This window comes from Camelus bactrianus, chromosome 31 (assembly GCF_048773025.1).
Source record: "Camelus bactrianus isolate YW-2024 breed Bactrian camel chromosome 31, ASM4877302v1, whole genome shotgun sequence".
Classification (NCBI taxonomy): domain Eukaryota; kingdom Metazoa; phylum Chordata; class Mammalia; order Artiodactyla; family Camelidae; genus Camelus; species Camelus bactrianus.
In genome coordinates this window covers 12,591,202-12,612,277 of record NC_133569.1, presented here as the reverse complement: position 1 = coordinate 12,612,277, position 21,076 = coordinate 12,591,202, and the positions used below count along the sequence as shown (strand labels likewise).

At 39.5% G+C, this 21,076-nt stretch overlaps 1 protein-coding gene across 2 annotated transcripts in view; it reads right to left on the bottom strand.

Annotated features, from left to right (window-relative positions):
* The window catches only part of GALNTL6 (polypeptide N-acetylgalactosaminyltransferase like 6), a 790,170-nt gene that overhangs the window by 703,866 nt on the left and 65,228 nt on the right, over positions 1–21,076 (bottom strand). The window contains exon 4 of one of the 2 annotated variants that reach the window (XM_074355532.1): positions 10,310–10,347. The exons of the other annotated variant lie outside the window; for it this stretch is intronic. Within the exon in view, the coding sequence (XP_074211633.1) occupies positions 10,310–10,347 (38 nt within the window). The remainder of the gene's footprint in view (positions 1–10,309; positions 10,348–21,076) is intronic. 2 annotated transcript variants of the gene reach the window in all.

Sequence of the window (21,076 nt, the reverse complement as noted above, 5' to 3'; positions counted from 1 at the left end):
TGGCATCAGTATTCTTGAACGTGCCCTGGGTGGGTTGTGTGGCAAGATTTCCTTCCATTCCTTCGTCCAAGCTTTGTCTAAGGGTTCTTGGGATTTCTGAAAAAGCTGTGATACAGATGGAGTACTGAGAGCCCCCAGGTTGGTAACAGGGATGCTTTTACACCAGAGGGAAAAAATTTCCTCTAACGTAACGTTCAAGTAAAAAGTTTGCAAATAAAAATGCCTCCAAAAGACAGATGCACAAGTGACGGAGAAATGAACTTCCTCACAGCTTTGACTTGAGGCTTAAGTTCTGGGTCTGAAATATTAAAGGGAGTCAGTAGCACAAAACACAGCAAAGATTTAATAAGATAGAAGTCAGAGTATAAGTCAAGCTCAGGTCTAAACACCTATATCCTTGATTCTTTCATCATTCAAGGAGAATGACTTATTCCAATGCATTTCCAACAGTTTAGATGAAAGAACATATGAGCCTTTAAAGTTACTACTCGGCACAAATAGCGTTTCCAAAAATAAAGCTGAGAGAGCCTTTTCCCTAAGTCATAGAAGTATTATTATAACAGAAAAATACGACACCTTTTATAGAGAGAAAATTTAAAAAACAAATATGTGTAAGTTATTGGTTTTATTTCAATATCTCTGCACTGATAATTGTTTCCAAGATATTTTAGACCCCTAAAATAATTAATTTGCTCACCGATAATCAATAATTCTTATCAAAAAACTGAAATAATCTCAGACATAAAATACAAATGGAAAATTCTTAGGATATTTCTTGTTAATGTATTTTATATGTGTTTTCAGTCCATTCTGTTTTACTTCTTAAGTTTATAATCATTTTTTTATGTCACTATTTCCTCCTGTAATCCATTATTTCATTCATCAGTTGTAACAGATACAACTAGTTTCAGGAATCAAGAACGTTGCAGGTATAAATATTAACGTGAAAACGTCTGAAGGGCAGTTATCTGGGGAAGTGGCAGGAACTGGGGTTCTTAGAAGGACACCTTCTGGTCTGTGGAATTTCAATGATGAAAAAAATGAACTTGTTACTTCGTATGACACTAAACTAGCAAAGGATAAAATTCTATACGTAAATGCCTTTTGCTTTGAAAATACTTTATTCATTTCAGCAAAACCATGCGGCCCAGGTGCAGAAATACTATATTCAGGGAAGGGAAGTGTAAGGAAAACGTCCTGTGCTATGAACTGCTGATAGCCCTTGGGTGCTAGACAAATGGCCCCGTTTTCATTGAAATGTTTATTTACAAATTGAGGTGAAAGGGAAAAAGACAGAAAGCATTTTGTCTAGAATCACTACCCTTCTCTTTAGTATTTTTAGGACCCTGTAGTCAGAGAGGGATCAGAACACTCTGAGGTTTCATCCAAACTCTATGCACAGGTAGATTCAGGGGTTAGTCATTCAAAGCAGGCACATACTGGCCCCCTAAAGGGGCTACCTACAGACAGGTACGTGTATGTGTATACATTTATTCACTCGATGAGCCTTGCCTAATTAGAAACCCTAGTTAATGCCAGACAGGAGTAAAGTTAGATTCTGTTACATTCCAATGCTCATTTTGAAAATAATTTTTCACTCTTTGCACGCTCCAGCTCTACTGGTTCATTCAAAATTAATAAAATGATAGATAAGGTGAAAAATGAATATATATACAGGCATCTGGGTATTTTGTTTTGCTATTTCAAAATGTGGACTCCTCGTTTATAATTTGGATCTTTACCTTTTAATTTTGCAAGGTGCTCAGTGCTGGTCATGTGTTCACGGGATTATCAAAGGAGCAACTTTGATGACTGACAAGTGGACATTTCCAAGTAGACATAATTCTAATTCTTAAAACCCGTAAATTCACATTGAGGGGATAACGATAAATTACATATTATAGCTACGCTATTTGTTGTCTTTTTTTAATGTTACCAAATATTTTCTTTGAGCCTATTTATCTGCAGTCTGCTTTACCATTATGTGATGAATTTCCCCTTCATGGTACAAAACCTACTTGTAAGACACACTGAAAAATCCTGCAGATGGGTCAAAGGTGAGCACAACTGATAACATGAAAAAAAAGAAGATGGAAATGGTGAAGGAAGAGGAAGCAGAGAAGGAAGAGAAGTGGTATAAAAATACGAAAAAGTAGGATTCATTATTATTATTATTATTATTATTATTATTATCATTATTATTATTATTATTATCATTATTATTATTATTATTATTTAGGTTTGGGGTGGGACAATAAGTGGCTATAAAGCTTTAGGCTAGTTAATTATTTCTAGGGAAGAAATACAATATTTTAAAAGGGAAACCACTTTTGATTTATTCTGTAGTTTCCAGAAGACATTTATTCATGTATTTATATTTCTTGGATTTCTCTCTATACGTTACAAATCCACAATAATTACTGCCAATATTCTAAAAAATCAAGGCCATTGTTCATATTTCAAAGTCATAGCCAAATAGACAAAACTGTCAAACTCTCTGTCTTGGATGCTTTACAGTTTTAATCTGCAGCAAACAGTATCTGCTTCAATACTGACCACTTACAAGATAATGATTTGGCTGACAATTAAGTCAACATTCATGGAAGGTTTAGCAAATAGAAAAATATCTTAATATAATAAATAATGTTATAAATGCATGCATGTTAAGAACCTTCTAAAGACCATTCTTTCTAATTACTTGCTTTCTCCCTTTTTTTCCATTCCAAAATGTCTAGTGCAGACCTTAATGTCAAATACTTGTAAAATAACATTGGCAATCTTTCTATTCTTGGATTTCCCTTCTGCCCTCAGTTCCACTGGGCTGTTAGGGTGTGCAAAATGCTTGACAATAATTTACCTAGTATGTTCTGCAACACTGTGTGCAAACGCTTAGGAAGTAAACTCACAACGTTTACATTTTACATTGGATGAAATCATGAAAACAGGAGGAAGGTGATTTCTCACAGATCACATTTCAAGGTGAAAGCCAGCATAAAATGATAGAATATTTTTATCACAAGACCCTATTGCTGATTTTCTATCTTTCCTAAAACTGGATGATCTGTTCGTTACGCAAGATGCAGTAGTTTCCACGTCTGATTTCCATCCCTTATAAACATCTTCAGCACACGATCGCAGTCATTACAAACGCCTAGAATAATTCTAGACTTTTGGTAACAGTTCATCCTGAGTTTTCACCTCTCACTCTCCAGGAGACAACAATCTCTGTAATTTTTTGACGATTCCCACTCCGATTAGAATAATGTAAGCTTCCTTTTGATCAGATTAGACTCCCTGATGACCTCTGATTGCATGGACTTCTTTAATGACTGTAATGCAGAATGACCCAATACCGTTCACCCTCCTGAATTCTCTCTCTTCCCCACTCTGGGAAAAGATACAGTTCAGAACACAAATGGTTATTATCTGTTCCTCGATGGCAGGGTGCCAGAAGCAATTATTTCAAAACTCTTCTATTTACTCTATGTCTGTGTGACTTTCCCTCCATGTTCTTCTGAAATAATCTTCTCCGTGGGCGCATGCAGGGCAGCCACACTATCCAGTGCAGCTTGCTTGCTCAGCACCACTGAGTAACAAATAGCTCCACCGCGGAGCACATGCTGGACAGCACGGGTCCACACCCTGCAGCTTCCACATGGTCCTTGTCGATGGCCAGCCTCCGCCCCTCCGTTCCCGGGTCACTCCTTAGCTCACCTGCTGGAACAGCAATCGGCGGTTTCTCTCTTTCACTTCTCTCTCTCCACATCCCCTGTCCTGATTTCCTCGGTCCCTTCAACACAGCTCTTGTTGGTTCCCCCTTTCAGACTCAGCCTTCGTCAAGCCAGATCCACTCATTCTGTGTTTCCCTATCTCTCCAACAAGAAGGGGTTCAGTGAGCATTTCCTCTGTGTCTGTTACCTCATCCAACTCCTCCATCGGAAGGCTTCTTAGATCATAAAAACTAGATCTCCATCCAAGACCGCTCTGGCTTGAGTTACGGCCTGTTGCCCCCTGAAGTTCACCCCACACCTTCAGACTTGAAAAGATCGAACTGGTCACAGCTGATTGATGTCTCTTCACATTCTGTAACAATACACCCTTAAGAGTTCTATCAGAATTACAGGCTGGTAAGCATGTTTCAGTTTTACTCTCTTGTCTTTCCAAAACCCAGTCATTATCTGAATTGTTTTTTTCCCCAGAAAATTAGTTTGTTGAAGATTATAAACTTTGCGTAGGACAATACTATTTTTCACGGGAAACATAACTCCTACATTCTTCTTTGCTAGACAGCAGGTATCCTGACTGGTATCTGAGATGGACCCTGTTACTTCCTGAGCACTTTAAAAACCTAGTTTAGAACGCCTAGATGGATTCCACTTCAAGGCGCCTGTGGCCAGCACCACTGGTCAGGCATCACGCTCCATCCCCTGGAGCGATCTGCTCACTCTCCGCCCCTCTCGCTCCAGCACCGAGGGGAGGGGAGCACGGAAGGGGTGTCTGCGGTCTGGTCCTGGGATGGCTCGCGCTCTCCTGCACTTTCAGAGAATCACTTCCCTGATCACACAGGATGGGAAGCGGCAGAGGAAGGAGGACTCTGTGTCTTTAACTGGCTTCGGTTGTGGCCCTCTCTCTGCTGGTCCCGTGGCTTTCCGGCTTTCCGCCCAGATGCTCTCCCGCGGCAGGTGTCCCCTCCCTGGATGTGGGGATGCACGTTGTGGGGGCCCCGGGTGCGACAGGTAGTTGGGTCCATTTCCTTAGCTCAGTCCCCCTTGTTCCTGCCCCCACAGTCTCTCGTCTGTGGAATTTCCTTCCACGTCTTTCCTGCCCAGCCTTCCTAAGTGGTCTGGGGGGTGGGTGGGAACTTGCCAGTTGAAGCAGGACCAAAACCATCACCTGCTGTTACTAGGCCAGGACCACCCCTAATTCTACAGATCTCTGTAGTTCTGTTGGCCCAGCGTTTAAACCATAATTGCCAATCTTAGTGCGATTCAGTAAGATAATGTCTCAAGCCACCTCTATCTTCCCCTCCTCTTTTCCATCTTCCTGCTCTGAAATCCTGCTCCGTTAATTCGCTCTCCTTGTTATTAAGGTCAATTCTTCTCCAGTGCTTCCTTAGGCAAGTCTGTGTTTCTTGAAACATTCACATCTTTTAACCATTACTCTCTTTCTGGATCACATGATTTATGAAATTCTTATGGGACTGTCCAATCCTGGGAGGTTCTTCCTCCATTTTGAGACGCCTACACTTTATGTAATTTCTAGACTGATTTCCGTCTCAGTTGATTACTTCCTTCTCTCACATATCCGAGGGTGGATTTACCTTAAATAATAATCTAGTTATGTTCATAGATAGGTGCTGTCTCCTTAACCAGATAATGAAATTCTCCAAAGAGGAATGCTTTTTGATGCTTTAAAATAGTACCCATCATGGAACTTGGGGAATGGTTTGAAATAAGTGAGAGGTTTACCATGGATCACATATTCACGAAGAACTGCTGACCACAGACAATGCTTTTCAAATTAGACTGAGAAGACGAACCCCGTTCCTTTTTATCATAGAATTTTCTTGGAGTAAATGTGACATGATATGAGTAAGAATTGGTTGGAGGATGAAATACTCATTTTATGTAATAATCACTGTTATGGTGATGTTGTATTTCATAACCCTCATCTAGCCTGATAAGGTTAAAAAAAAATACCTGATATATTCAGAGTAAAAGTCCAAAAATTAAATGGTCTTTCAGGGCTTCTAAATTGTCCATACTATAAGAGCAGACTTATCAAATGATGAAAACAAAAGAAGAAGTGAGCATGGGAGGAAATAGTTCTTGTAATCAAGAATAATAAGAGAGGGGAGGGTACAGCTCAGTGGTATAGTGCGTGCCTAGCATGCACGAGGTCCTGGGTTCAATCCCCAGGGCCTCCATTAAAATAAATGAATTAAATAAAAACCTAATTACTTCCCCTACCCCGAAAAAAGACTGATGAAAAAATATGAATAAATAAAACAAAAAATAGATTTAAAAAAAGAATAAGAGAAATTGTTAAAGCAATTATATGGAAGATAAATGCATTCTAAATAATTATCTTAATGGAGACGATGCAAAAAAATGAAACGATTTTTTAGCATAATTCTCCATATTTCTATAATGGCTTCCTTTGGGGTTTCTGAATAGAAAGAGATCCGAACATTAGCAGATGCCATGTGAATAACAGAGTTCTCAGATTTAAATTCCTACAGTTGTGCTTTCCTCTCCATTCTGTGTGCCAGTCATACCTACATGCATGATTTAATGACAGGGAGACAGACTGACGCGCTCATTTCTAACTGGTGAGTTTCAGGGAACTGTGCCCACTACACTTTCTCACAAGGAATCTGTTAACATAAACGCTGCCGTCTGTTTTCATACCCACGACACCAGGCCGCGATACATCAAATAAAGGACGTTCCTGCTGCTGGGAGAATGCAAGAGCCCTGACATCTCCCCTTTTATTAGTTTTCTAATTTTATTTCCAGACCCAGAGCATGTTTAATAGAAAGTTAGGTTTCTGGTTCACTGACACAGGAAGAACTCTGCAAATACACAGAGCCATGATATAACCAAAACATTAAAATATTTAGAACGAGGACAGAAATATTTTTTAATGCTTCTTGTTGTTAGAAGTGACTAATTCTGGAAGCTTTTACCTAGAGCTGCTGGGTCACACGGAGAGTAACTTTTCACTGCTAACTGAATTTGAATTCAGTTTCAAAACATGTCTAATCTGTGGAAACACGCTGCATTTCTTAAATAATTTAACAATTGTGTTTCTCATGTAAATATACTTATTACAAATATTTAGATACCAGTTACATAAAGATTCAATTTCCCCTCATAAAAATATCAGAAATTAACAGAATAAAAACTCACCATGTTTATACTGTTGACTTATTCTTTAAAAGTATATTGAAACTCAATTACTTGCCTTCTTTGTACCAAGGCTGGGTTTCTGCACATAAACCAGTTATTCATGAACACTATGTCAGAAATTTAAAATACATCCAGATTAGCATATATACGTATCAGCATAGTGATATAAAGTCCGCCCTTGTGTTATTTTTGACATTGCACAAAACAGATTCTGAAGGAATACGTTTATTTCATGGCTGCCAATGGGTTAATTTTTAATATTTTTGAAAATATGTCTTTTGAGTCTATGACTTGCTTGTTATTTTTTAAAACTGTGAATGATCCAAGAATGACAGTTTTCCATTATGGTAATGTCCTTTTAATTATTGCTTTGAGTTTCTATTTTGTGTGTGCATGTGTGTGTCTATATTCTGTTCCAAGAAATCTTGCCCTGCCGAATGTCACAAAGATTTTCCACTATGTCTCCTTAAAGTTTTTAAGTTTTAGTCCTTTGATTCTACAGTTTATTTCAAGTTAATTTACATGCATGGGTAAGATAAAGGTGAGGCACATTATTTTGCACATAGGCATCAGTATCTCCATCTGTTGAAAAGTCTATTCCATATTGAGTTCACTTGGCACCTATGATGAGAGTTAATAGACTTTACAAATATTTTTATATTGTTTCTGAGAACAGAAATATTGTTCTTCTGCTCTCAATTTCTTGATTTCTGCTTTTATCTGATGTTCTTCTTTCCACTTAATTTGTGTTGCATTTTCTGATTTCTTATGATGAAAAATTAGATCTGCACTGTTTAATTAGGGTCTTTAATTAATTCATATCTAACATAATTTTGCTGTGTTTGGAGTTGGGCCTGATTTTTATTATTTATTTTATATTTGTCTCCATTTGGGTTTTTGTTTCTTGCTTCTTGCCTATTTTTATTTGTATATGTTTTAGAGTTAAAATTTTAGCTTTTCTTTTGGCTTTTAATGTATACTTCTCACTGTATTTTCTATTGGTTGTTCCAGACATGACAGTATAAGTTCCTAATTTTCACAGTCTACTTAGAAAGAACATACTATTACTTCATATAAAATATGAATATAAACTAAATACATAAATCTTGGCCCCATGTGGGTCAACGTGCTCCTATTATTCTTGAGATTAGGCCTTTTACACATATTCACATGTTACATACACATGTATCACAAACTCTCACATGACAATGGTCACAGATTTGCTTTAAACACTTCCGTGCATTGTAAAGAAATTGAGAAGAAAAGAATAAAATAAAGAAATTTAAAAAAGCTTTTATGTTACCCAGATATTTACCATTTTTAGTATTACTCATTCTTTCCTGAGGATCAAATGTCCCTAACTGTACAGTTCTTAATGTTTACCCAGCTTAGGAGCTGTTGAACATGTTACATCTATAATATGTCTTTCTTCAAATTTTAGAAAATTTCAACCACAATGTCTTTAAATATTCTTTATGCCTCATCTCACTGGACATTCAAACCATCATACTTTTATGTTAAGGCATTTGATATTACCTAAGAAATACCAGAATCTTTGTTCATTTACTTTTCAACATTTTTTCTTTGTTCTTCTGCCTGGATAATTTCTATTGATCCATCTTCAAGTTTACTGGCACTTTTCTCTGTTGTCTCCATTCTGAGGTTAACCCTATCCAGTGATCTTTCTTTAAAAAAAATCACTGTTGCATTTTTAATCTTGACTTATATGGTTTTTTTAATCATTCATTTTTTTTTACTGATATTTCCCATTTTTCGTTAAGCGAAAAAGTTATTTTCTTTTACATCATTGATTACAATTAAAACGGCTCCTTTAAATTCCTTTCTACTAATTCCAAATCTAAGTCATTGTAGGGATGGTCTCATTTTCTTTTTTTCTTTGAGAGCACACTCCACTCCACGTTCCTGGTTCTGAGTCAGGTGAGGTGTACTCTGTGACGGACACCACACACATCAAGCTGTGGAGGCTGGAGGCTGTCTTTTCCATGAGTGGCTTGTTGTTGGTTCTGTTTTGTTTTAACCAGTCACAACCCACAAACTCTCTCTCGGACAGCAACTCCAGTCCAAATTGGATCTTTTGCCTTAACTAAGCTGCTCTGAATCTGGTCCCCAGATACATGACTCATGGATCTGCTGCAGACAAAATCAGGAATACCTTCTCAAGATATTTCCCTTCATAGATGCCTCCATTTTTTTCTTTTCTTTTTTTGTTTTAACAGAAACTAGTTGCCCTGACTCAGAATTCTGGTTTCTCAGGTCAGAATATCTGTGATTTTTTTTTTCCCACAAGGGATTCCGCTTAGAAAGAGTGAAAACAAATATGACTCCCCTTTCCTGAACATGGGACCTTCACGGCAATTTCCCGTTCCCTGCACTTTCCAGTAGCTGCTTTGAGCTAAAATGCCCAGATTGTATAGTTGTTACCTGTAAAGGAATCCAGTTGGTGCTTACTCAGCCATTACCAGAATTTTTAAATTCATCACTTTTTTTCCCCTAAGTCATGAAAATTAAGTCGAATATGACCAGCCTTGTCTAAGTATTCCACCGGACTTGCCGTGTTCCAGGGCGCTCCCTCCACCACGACAGAGAGTTTCCCCATTCACACCGCTGTGCTCTTCGCCCAGTCACATGACCTCCTCCGAATGTCCCTCCTACTCCTGTGTCTGGCATCATTAGTGGTTAGTTTATATCTTATCCTTGAAATTTCCATGAAAAAGAAAATGTAGCCCTTCCCAGCCTCACCCTAAATAAGCATAAAAAAATCCCTCCTAATTCATGGTCTAATAATAATGCTCCAGGCATTTGCTTGGATATGGTTTTCTTAAATTACTTAATTCAGTGTATGCCCTTAACGGTACTTTGGGGGCAATCCAGCGCCAGCTTTGTCACCTGAATCACTGACCTCTGGTTTCCTCACATTTAAAGACAGATTTGTGTTCCAGGGTCTCCACAGATAATTTTTCATTTTAATTTCATACTCGACCGTTATTAAGAATAAATTACTAACTAATATACATCAAACAGATAAACAACAAGTTTATACTGTGCAGCCCAGGGAACTATATTCAATATCTTGTAGTAGCTTATGGTGAAAAAGAATATGGAAATGAATGTATGTACGTTCACGTATGACTGAAGCACTGTGCTGTGCACCATAAATTGACACAACATTGTAAACTGACCGTACTTCAATAAAAATATTTTTAAAAAATCCCTGAAGCACATTGTATCATAAAATATAAAAAAAGAATGAATTACTTTCTCAGACTATCGAAAGTAGCCTTGTGTGATTACTGGAAGCACTGCCTTTCCATCGCTCTACATATCCTAAAATTAATTATTAACCGTATTATCAAAAACCCGCTCCAGGGATCTCCCACCTGATTCGCACATGGGGCATGGGCTCCTCCGCTAAGACCTCAGCCTGGCTCCACACGGGCTGTTTATCAGTTTCTCTGGAGTGACATTGAATTGAGTGGCAGCACATGGTCCTATAAATCACAGCCTAATTTAGTTGTCACTGTGTTGTGACACTTACTTAAAAATGCTTTTTAATTGTGACTATAAATTATACATGAACAATTCTGGGTGACAGTCTTAATACTACATCAGATTCCTTCACCCAAGGGGAAAGCAAGCACTGTCAACACGGAGCAAGCAAGCGTACGCCTGAAACTCCGCAAACAGCAGCTCGGGGAAGGATGATGGAGATGGTGTGTCCGGGGTACCCCCAACCCCAGACCTGCCAGGTGGAAAGGGTACGGGACGGGGAGGGAGACAGACCTTTGGAAACCTCTGGGCTAAGAGTTGTGGAACCGTGGACCACAAACACAGCTTTCTCTTTGTTCTTTCACAATGTGGCCCTGAAAGCAGGATCTGAGATTTCTGCTTTCCAGCTTAGGAGTCTTCAGAAATGAGCTGCTTAAATTTAGCCGTGTATTTTACTATTAGAAAAAAACAAATGCAAGTGGACTTAGGAATACAAGTGATTTTCCTAAGTAGCTATTTTAAATATTTCAAAATCTGCATTTTCTCAGTTTTAAAGGACTGGGCTTCATTAAGTGGCTCCCAGCTGGCCGTGGTCTGGCCAATGTTCTACAGAACAAAATTTACACAGAAACACAGACCTCTGACGTGCTGATTCCTGTATCGATATAAAATATGAATGACATGATAAGGATCAAATTGGGTTTATTCTGACCCTCCTCGGGAAACACAGCCACATATTCCCTTTAATATGAACGTGTCTCACTGACACTCCATTCGTGCTGCTCTACGTGCTACTGAAAGGTGACAGACGTGTCTGAAGCCCGGCCTCGCCGTCATCACGCCTCAGTTTCTCCTGTAGAAGTGGAATCATGTTCGTTGCCCACAGCTGCTTTCACAGGAGGACACCACTTCCGCTGGCGCAACCTGAGAGGCACCAAGCACCAGTGCCCCTCAGCGGAGATGCCCACCATTTCTGGATGTGGGTGTGTTGTTGAAGCAGTGGGCACGCCCTGTACTTCGGTGGTCCTCATGGAACCCCGAGGCCAAAGAACCCTGAACTGAGACTCCACAACCCCCTTCCTAGGTAGACCCTGAAATTAAAAAAAAAATTTAAGGTATAAACAAGCAGGAAAAAAGACAAAAAAAAAAAAAAAGAAGTATTCTCCCATCTTTTCTAACAATATGAAAGCACATAAAAATGCAAACACAGGCCAGATGGAGAATACACAGTATCACCTGTAAAATCTGAGATGCTTGGAAAAAACTGGGGCTGGGCTGGGTGACTCGGGAAGAGAGAAACCTCAGACTGGGCTGGATCTTCCGACAGCATCAGTGCGGGCGCGAGGAGACCTGCCGAGGGCTCGAGCTACGCACACTGGCAGACACGCCCCGACGCACCGACCCGGCATTTGTCGACTTGCATTTATTGGACGTTGACTCCTCAGGGACAAAGACGAGTGATGCTCAGCGCTTGTTCCAGATGAGCTCGGGGGGGGGGGGGGGGCTCCCTCCTCTCCAGGAAGAGCCATGCATTATACTCGGCCAGAGTGGCTCACGATCGTAAACACCGCTGGTACCAGGATGAGTCTCCGTATCCGGTATCAGACGCGATGCTGACAAACGCTAATCACAGCCCCTCTTTCATTTCGGTTGCTGCACGTTGCCTGTGGGGGCTCTTTGCACTTTGCAGTAACACATCCTGCTGGAGACTTGAGAGAATGCTTGCAGGATGATGAGTTTGTACCAAGCCGGCAGAGTCTCCAATCACAGCTTTGGCTAAGGTTTTAAGGTGCTGGGTTCAGCAAAATATAGTTGTAAAATGATGACCTTTTTCATTGCCAAGATCTCTAACAACAGAATTAAATAAACGCTTTGGTTTATTCTTATGTAAATAATCAACCTCCCCAGAAATATGACGGATTCTGCGGATTGGGAAACTCTTCGAGGGTGGAAATCAGTTGCTGAACCCAGTGTCTCCACATATAGACCAGTAGTGACAACTGTCTGAAGTCACGTCCTAACGATTTTGAGGATCTGTTTAGGCACACTGATGGGCACTATCGTATGAGAACGAAATGGTCAAATTACCAGGACCTGGCTGTCTGGAACGGTGCAGTCTTAACTACATAGGGCATCACTAAAAATCCATTCTTGTTGAGGCAGTCAGAAAAAATGCAAATGGTGTATGTTCGCCATCTCCATTTTATTAGGGTCTGCAAGTTTATCCACATATGGATATTCAACACATGTCAACTGATATTACTGTGGGTACAATGCCCCTAATTTTGGAAGTAAGTGGTAAGATTTTGAAGCAATTTAATGTAGCCAATAAAGCGTGGTAGATGAAGCGAAGCAATTTTGTTTCTGTCTAAGCCCTGTTACATTCTGTTTGGGAGGAAATGTCTCAACATCGGTCAACCTCAATTTCTCTGTCTGTAAAATAGAGATAATAATCCCTATTTATTCATTGTTTTCATTCATTGAGCAAACGCTGCCTGTAATTGTCATGTACCATCTAGGGTTCTGGAAATCGAGGAATAAAATGATACACACAGCCCTTCACCAGACACACCGTCCAGCAGGGGTTGTAAGGATGAAAGTCGTAACTAATGAAGAATGCTTAGTGTGTAGAAAACTTTCAATAGCAGTTACTTTGTAATTATTATTTATTGATATTTTTATTACTACCATTAATAAGAGGAAAACGATGAAAAAGAAAGCCCAACAGCCTGACTCACTCTGTTTACGAGACGAATGTTGGTGTTCACACGTGGGGGCGCATTACTTTCTTTTCCCATTTCTCTCTTAATGATAACCCCTACACTTTTAGCAAAAGAAACCCGTCTTACAATAAATGTCACTGCTTAGAATAATTTGAAGAGACTGTCTCAAGAAGCCATCACTGAGACTTTCTGATGCTTGGCCCATCTTTCTCCTTCCTCCGTACCTGAAGGTACTACCACATATGCTAGGGCTGCTGGGCTTAGCAAACACAAATACAGGCTGCCCAGTTAATTTCAGACAAATAACGAATGCTTTTTAGTATGTCCCAAACATTGCACTGAACACGCCTATACTAAAAAAAATATCCATTGCTTATCTGAAATTCAAATCTAACCTGGCAATCCTAATCCACAGATAATCAAAAGGCATTTTGAGTAAATAAAATATAAATGAGTGAGTAAGTAAGTAAATAAACAAATAAATGATGTTGTAAAGGGCGGGCGGGTCTAGCTCAGTGGTAGAGCACAAGGTCCTGGGTTCAGTTCCCAGGACCTCCATTTAAACAAAAACAAAAACAAAAAACAAAACAAAGCAAACAAGGTACTCTCAGGGAAATTCTCTCAACTGTTCTTTAAACATTTCTAAGATTTATTCAGTGTCAAAAATATTAACTATGGCACAAATGAACACAGATGGCCTGGTCATACTTCTGATGGACACTTGAAAGCCTTGGAATACACCCCAATGTGACATTTACATCCATCACTGTGCTTTTTTTTCAAATGGTACTGATATAGAAGCAATGATTCCTTCAGACTCCATCCCTTCCCTTCCTGCTTGTTTCTCCAAATGTACACGCAAGAAATTAATGCAACCACATGAACATCACACAAATGCTTGGTCAAGTCTAAGCCTTTCTTCAGATTCTTCCAGGCTGAGTAACAGGTGTGGGAATGAAATACGGCAGAGAGACTGGAAGTCCCAGAGTCCAAGACCACCAGCTCTGTGAGCCCTGAAGGCGGCCTCCACCGTGCCCTTCCAGTGATCGGAGCGAAACGCTTTCACATCCCGGGGTCAGAGGAAAACGTCTGCACCCTCCCCTCCCCAAAGCAGGCGAGATAACTGAGGTCAGAGGCAGCATAAATATTTGACTAAAATGCTCCTGTGACGTGGGGTCTGAGGGTGGGAGCGCTCTGCTTGAAAGCGGCAAATGACTTTTTGAGGTCTGATAAAACAGACCTCAGTTTCAGGAAGGGCCACAGGAAGCGGGGCAGCTGGCCCCAAGAACCTGGAGGAGTAGGACCTGAATACGAGTTTTATGCTAATGATGACAACATCAGGGCACTTAGCAGCGGAAGGAACAGGACAGGAAGGGGTGGGGCTGGTAGGAAAAAAACAGACCTGTGTTTAATAAGTTACATTATAGTGATTTAGCATCAAATGTGACCTCAGCCCCTAATCTTTCTCCAGAATCAAGCTTTACCTAGTTTTTAACAGACCCTGACTATATGTTATTTTTCTTCGATGTTTAAATTCTTATGACAAAAGATGTTATACAGTAAGTAATAATAAGTATCTTAAAGGTGCTGGTTAGAATTAACTACTAAGGCCAAAGAATTATATAATTACACTGCTTATTACCACACAATTACTTGAAGGTCTTCTTTAAGACGTACTTCAATATTGATGTTAGGTTATCATATGAGAATATTTCCCTGAGGTTATTTTCATCCATCAACCATGACATCCCATATCTTCCTAAAAGAGAGCTCGCATGCAACCTTATTTCTATAATATAGACAAGAAAATGGAAATACAGAGTGTACACTTCATTTGCTTGAAGCTTTAGGAACTAAAGCATCTCAAAATCATAGTGTTCGTATTGATAATGTCAAGCTATTTGAATATCACAAACGTCCTTCAGGATTTAAAAAAAAATAAAGAATATAACAGTTTGGTTTTCCCCTAGGGCTGGCATATTTAAAGGGAAGAGAATGAGAACAACTTAATGTATGGTCTTGTGAAGACCACTTGACTTCGCAGGTTCTGAAAATTGTGATGTATCGTTTCAGGTGGAAAAATGTGCCCAAGCTACTGACAGTGATTGCCTCTGGGTGGAGACACGATCGGGAGCTGGACAAGGGGAAGACCAAAGCAAAAGCTTTAACTCTCGCTTTAGAATAGTTCTGCCTTTCTCTAATTTTAAAAAGAACAATCATATAGTGCTTTTGAATTAATTTTAAATGAACCAAAGTCTTTCCCCTGGACTTTCCACCGGTATTAACAGTTGGGAGCTACACGCTCGCTGTCAAAATATTGGAAGCACTCAGTACATTTATTCTTCTGCTTTGCCAAGTGTGGTGGAGTATTTGCAAAACACACCGTATGTCAGCAACAGAAAGTGGCTTGACTTTTACATCACACCTGTTCGCTGCAAATGCTGTGCTACAAACATTCATGATGGTAACTTATTTGAAATCATTATTGGCAACGCAAGTGGGATTTTTTTCCCACCTTGTTAATGTGTCAACATTGTGTCGATACTAGAAGCAAGTCTGTCTTTTTTTTTTTTTAATTCATTGTGAGTCATTTTTTTTCTTGCCACTTTAGACACAAATATAGTGACAGTCAAACCTAAATCATAATAAGGCAGTATCAGAATACTGTGATTTTCCAGTATGATGGCATCTCAGCATAGTAATTTCATAATCTAATCTTCCAAAAATAAATTTCATTCAATGGGATGACTTTCTTATAGATTCAGTCCAGACTGACTTGACAGATAATTGTTATCGGCATGAAAGTCCGCAACCTTCCAGGTTATCTGCTACTCTTTCAAATTTGTATAGCAACCACAGATAGAAAGTTTCCTGGGAATAATGACACAAAACCAAAGGTGGAAAATTGGTTATTCTACAAGTGGGTCAACAAGAGGCTGAAGCAAGCTTACCACACCCTGTCAGACAAGGCACCTTTTATTGGTTCTTAAATTAAACTCACAATCCCAAATACTTACCTGACCTCAAACTATTTTACTGCATGCAGAAAAGGCCATCCGTTTTTTAAGCTATAAAAATTCATCCTTCCTATGATGCAAAGAAAAGTCTATATCTTTTTTTCACCATGTTTCTTGGGTTGCTTTTTAATTGAGTAGTCAATTGACATCTATTAAAATTTAACACCAGCTAAATTCTAAAGACTCCATTAGTCAGGATCTCTCTCTCTCTCTCTTTCTCTCTCTCTCTCTCTCTTTCTCTCAGATCACATGAAGTACTAAGGCTTTGAAGTATGGATCAAAAAGAAATTTCTTCACTTCATACTTCAGAATGCACCTCTATTTCCTGGCAGAGGACAACGTAATACATCGTAATAAATCACTGAACTTGTTTTGTCTAAACAATAAAGCCCTGGAATATTTTAGCTCAAATGAACTCATAGCCAAAGAAACTTTAAAAGCACCTGTGGCCATTCCTATAGACGTGTGCACACTTCTTTGGTAGGGATTCAGTTCCTACTGAGGAACATGGTTTTCGTGATGACCTGGCACCCACAGTTTCTTCTTTCAGAGGAAGGGAGGGACCTCTTTAGGACACTGCATAAATCCTCCCTTCTCAGTGCTGTTTGGATTTGGGTGGGTGTGAGTGGATTATGCCACCTGACACTCTCCATCCTTCTGTCCCACCTGGGTCCTCACTAACAGGCCCAAGGAGGAGAAAGTCAACCAAACCTGTTTTTGAAAGCCGAGATGTTTACCAAGCTCCCAAGACACAGCCAAGCTGAGGAGTCCCTTTCTTCCTCTGGGTTAAGTTGAGAGAGGATGTGACTATCAAAACTGCTACAGCCACTGAATATAAAAATAGATTTACAAAAAGTTCCTTCTGTACAGCACAGTGAACTATGCTCAGTATCTTGTAATAACCTTTAATGAAAAAAATATGAAAACAATTATGTATGTATATGCATGGCTGGGACCTGGTGCTGTACACCAACCAGACTGACACATTGTAGTTGACTGTAAGTCAAAAAAATTAACAAACAAACAAATAAATAAAATTACTACTCCTACAATTTAGAAAAACTCAAAATAAATCTGAAATATCAGAATAAAAATCTAGATATTTAAAGAAAAAGTTGCTACAGCTATTTTATGACAACAAGGGGTCCCCTACAACTCTGCAGGGAGGAAATCCCAGGTTTTAGGGCAGGAGCCACTGGATCAAGCCTCACCTGATGCTGTAAGTGTCCCTTGAATTTAAATGGTGTCCATTAATAATTCCCCTTCATGTTATTTTCCTTTATGCCCCCTTTTTACCTTTGAAGTTTACTTTGAGTATAAGCAAAAATGATTAAAGAAACATCTTACTATAATCATAGAAGCACATAGGAAAACCATTAATAAATTCTCCCTGAGGTTAAAGGTTCAGAGAACATAATCATAAGAAATTCATTGCAATATAATTACCACATACTATATTGACAAAAAAACTTCAATAGGTGTTAATTTGACAAACAAATTTGTATAAATTCAGGAAGGAAGCTAGTTAATGAAAATAAATTTCGACTTGCAACCCTATAAGAACTCTTTCTTAGTAAATCTATTTTCCCAGAAACACATGCCATTCACTACTCACTCATGAGCAGAGTCCAGCCTTATGTGCGGCTGAGTAAAGAAATCGTAAGCAAATTATGCCTTTTTTGTTTGACAACAAGCACAATTGCTAGAAAGGGGACAAGCAAGTAACCCTGGATAAAGTGTTATGTTACTCTCTTTCCAAACGTCCTCTGCTGCAAGATAAGAAGAAATTACATTATACAATCTAGGACATACCAACATCACTAGAAGACCACTTCTACCCCAGCCAAGTGGTATCTGAAACAATGTCATCAAAAATCTGTTTAAAACAATCTTGTGCACAGATTCCATAGCCATCCACAGCTCCTGCCCCAATAATTCATTTGTCCCTTGACCCTTCTTTTACAGTCACCTTCCCCGTAAGTTATTATCACAACCGCTTCACTCCAAGCTTTCCACAGGAACCTCTGCAACGTACAATCCAATAACCTCACGCTCTCCAGAGTTCTCCCTTTTCAGTCTAGCCACCTCTCTGCTGCCCAAATGATCTATCTAATTCACTTGCCTGATCGTGTCTGTTCACCACGGAAAATCTGTAATGACTCGCCTTGCCTTACAGCATCAACCTAAAATCTCTGTCCTCCTCGGTCTTCCGCCAGCCCACTTGTCCAGTTCCGTCTCTGCTAATCCTCCTCTTGAGTTTCATGTTTCAACCACGCTGAACGCCTCGCAGCTCCCTGCGCACACACTGCCACGGCTTCACCGTCTGCCTGGGTTACTGGACTCTCCCCATCCCCCCCAACCCCTATGTTTCACCAAAAACTGATGAAATTTTTTCAACTTTCACACGAGTGATACTGACACGACTCTTACAAAGCCACCCCCCACTTTCCTTGACAAGCCGGTTTTAGGTGATCCTTCCTTCATGTTCCCATTTCACTGCGTGCCTCCCTCAGTTTTCTACTGATCAATTTCTAGTTTCTCTCTTCATTGGATGATGAAGGTCATCACGGAGGAACACTCAGTCTGCCCTCCGCGAATTCTCAGTTTCTAGAACCTCACCTAGAACGTAGGAGATGCTAGGTGGCTGTTTTTCCTGCTCCCTCGTCTTCACTGAAGCTGGATGTTCCTTGATGCTCTGACACCCGTGATGGCCTCCCTGTCATCTACAGCGCATGGGGAGCATCATGGCGTCTGCATCCCCTACACTCCCTCCAGGGCACTCCCCACCCTACCGCTGTGTCTCCTCCTCCCTCGCCCACTGACACTTTCTAACCGTCCTTGTGATGGAGTACGAGACCGTCTACTTCTCCCATCGCATTTGTGGACAACTTGGTCTCTGCCTTCGTCACCAAAACAGCCTCTGCTCTGGTCCTTCTAGACCCCAGGAACTTCCTCGAAAACCGGGTAAAGGGGATCTGCCAAGTCGCCTAACCTCGGTGTCCACATTATAAATGTGGTATTTTTCCAAAATATAAAGATGTTCAAATTACCTGTGTATTGATGTAAGAAATGAAGGTGTCTTCAATCATTAACCATTTTTTTCCCTAAGGCCAATGACTGCAAATGTTCTTTGTTGTCTGCAAACCCTGTTTGATTTAAATGCACTGACTTTTACGTAATCAATACATGTTTGAGAAAATTACACACTTCTCTAGTCTTTTATCTATAATTCGTTTTATGTGGTGCCAGATTGAAAATGAAAAGGTGAATTAGCTAGTCTGTCATTATGTTATCAGACTTGACTGATGGTTATCCTGATGTGACGGTAGCATGGACAGCAACGTATAATTTACTATGACCTGGAGTTTTTAGAAAATGCTTTTGTTTGAATTTGTCTTTTTAAAAAAGAGTTTGTTCACTATCAGTTGAAATATTCAGCTGATTATTTGTTTTGGTTTTTTAAAGTTTCTTATTTTTCTACCTTAAAATGTCTAAAGAATAATTTTATGGTGGTAATTAAGGAAAAATCGTGTAGACTTGCTGTATTTTGACAACTTCATGGGTTTAAGAAAAAGAGATAATTGGATAAAAGAGTATCTGCAATTCCTTCTGGTTCTGACAGACCATTATTCAACTTGCCCACATTTCTGTATCATTGTCAGTCTACAGAAATAAGGTCATTTCCACAGAAGTGACCCTGAAATCTATAAATATGACATCAGCACTCCAGACATTTACTCTAGACTACTCAGAGCATGCTAAGCATTATCGAAGTTATCAGTACCAATGTCCATGTGTCTGCAGTTTCCACCTGGGAAACAAGCGAGATAAGGGAATTCCTGAAAAGTATCCATGAAACATTTGGCTCAGCGAGCACCTGCAGCCAAAGAGGGGTCCCCAGGATGAACACACAAATAAACACAAATGTCAAGATTATCTCCGCAGAAAAAAATAGTCCTACTCTCAAGTATTTCTTCGTAAAATACACACGTCAACAAAGCGTGCTGGGAAAGGGCCCAGTGGCGGTCCATAAAGTGACGCCGACACATGAAAACAAGGAAAAAGAGGACTCAGAGGGGGGAGGGGACGGGCCGTAGCTGAGATGCTGATTAGGGTCAGATCAGCACCCCCCAGTCTGTGGCCAGGAGACCCCAGTGTGGGCCACACAGCTATGGACAAAGGACCTCAAAATGATGTTTTATTTTTAAACTAAATAACACATTCTTTTTTCTGCTTTTTTTAAATAGAAGTATAGTCAGTTTACAATGGTGTGTCAATTTCTGGTGCACAGCATAGTGTTCCGGTCATCCATACACACACACACACACACACACACACATATATATATATATGTACACACACACACATATATACATACATAATATATACATATAATATAATAATGTGTGTGCATATATATATATATATATATACATATATATATATTCCTTTTCATATTCTTTTTCATTACAGGTTACTACAAGATATTGAATATAATTCCCTGTGCTAGATAGTATACACTTGTTGTTTACCGACTGTATACATATAGTAGTTGGTATATGCAAATCTTGAACTCCTAAAGAACACATTCTTGCACAGATAAAGTCTACTACTTATAAATGCATGGAGTGCCTTCTATCACTAACAAATTGTTTTCTTAGCTACCACACATGACTGCTAAGGTTCTCTGTTGTCTGTAATTGTATATATAAATTATATCTTCAATTTAAGTAATGTGCCTGTATGACTTACACACCGCTTAACTTTGAGAATGCCACTTCTCTGCACCTCAGTGTCCTCTTCTCTAAAATTAAAATGATCGCAGTTGCTAATATTATCTATGACCCCAGATTGTTTTTGAAGATCAAATGCATGAATGCATGTAAAGAACTTGAAAGAATACCTGTGCCGCAGTTAG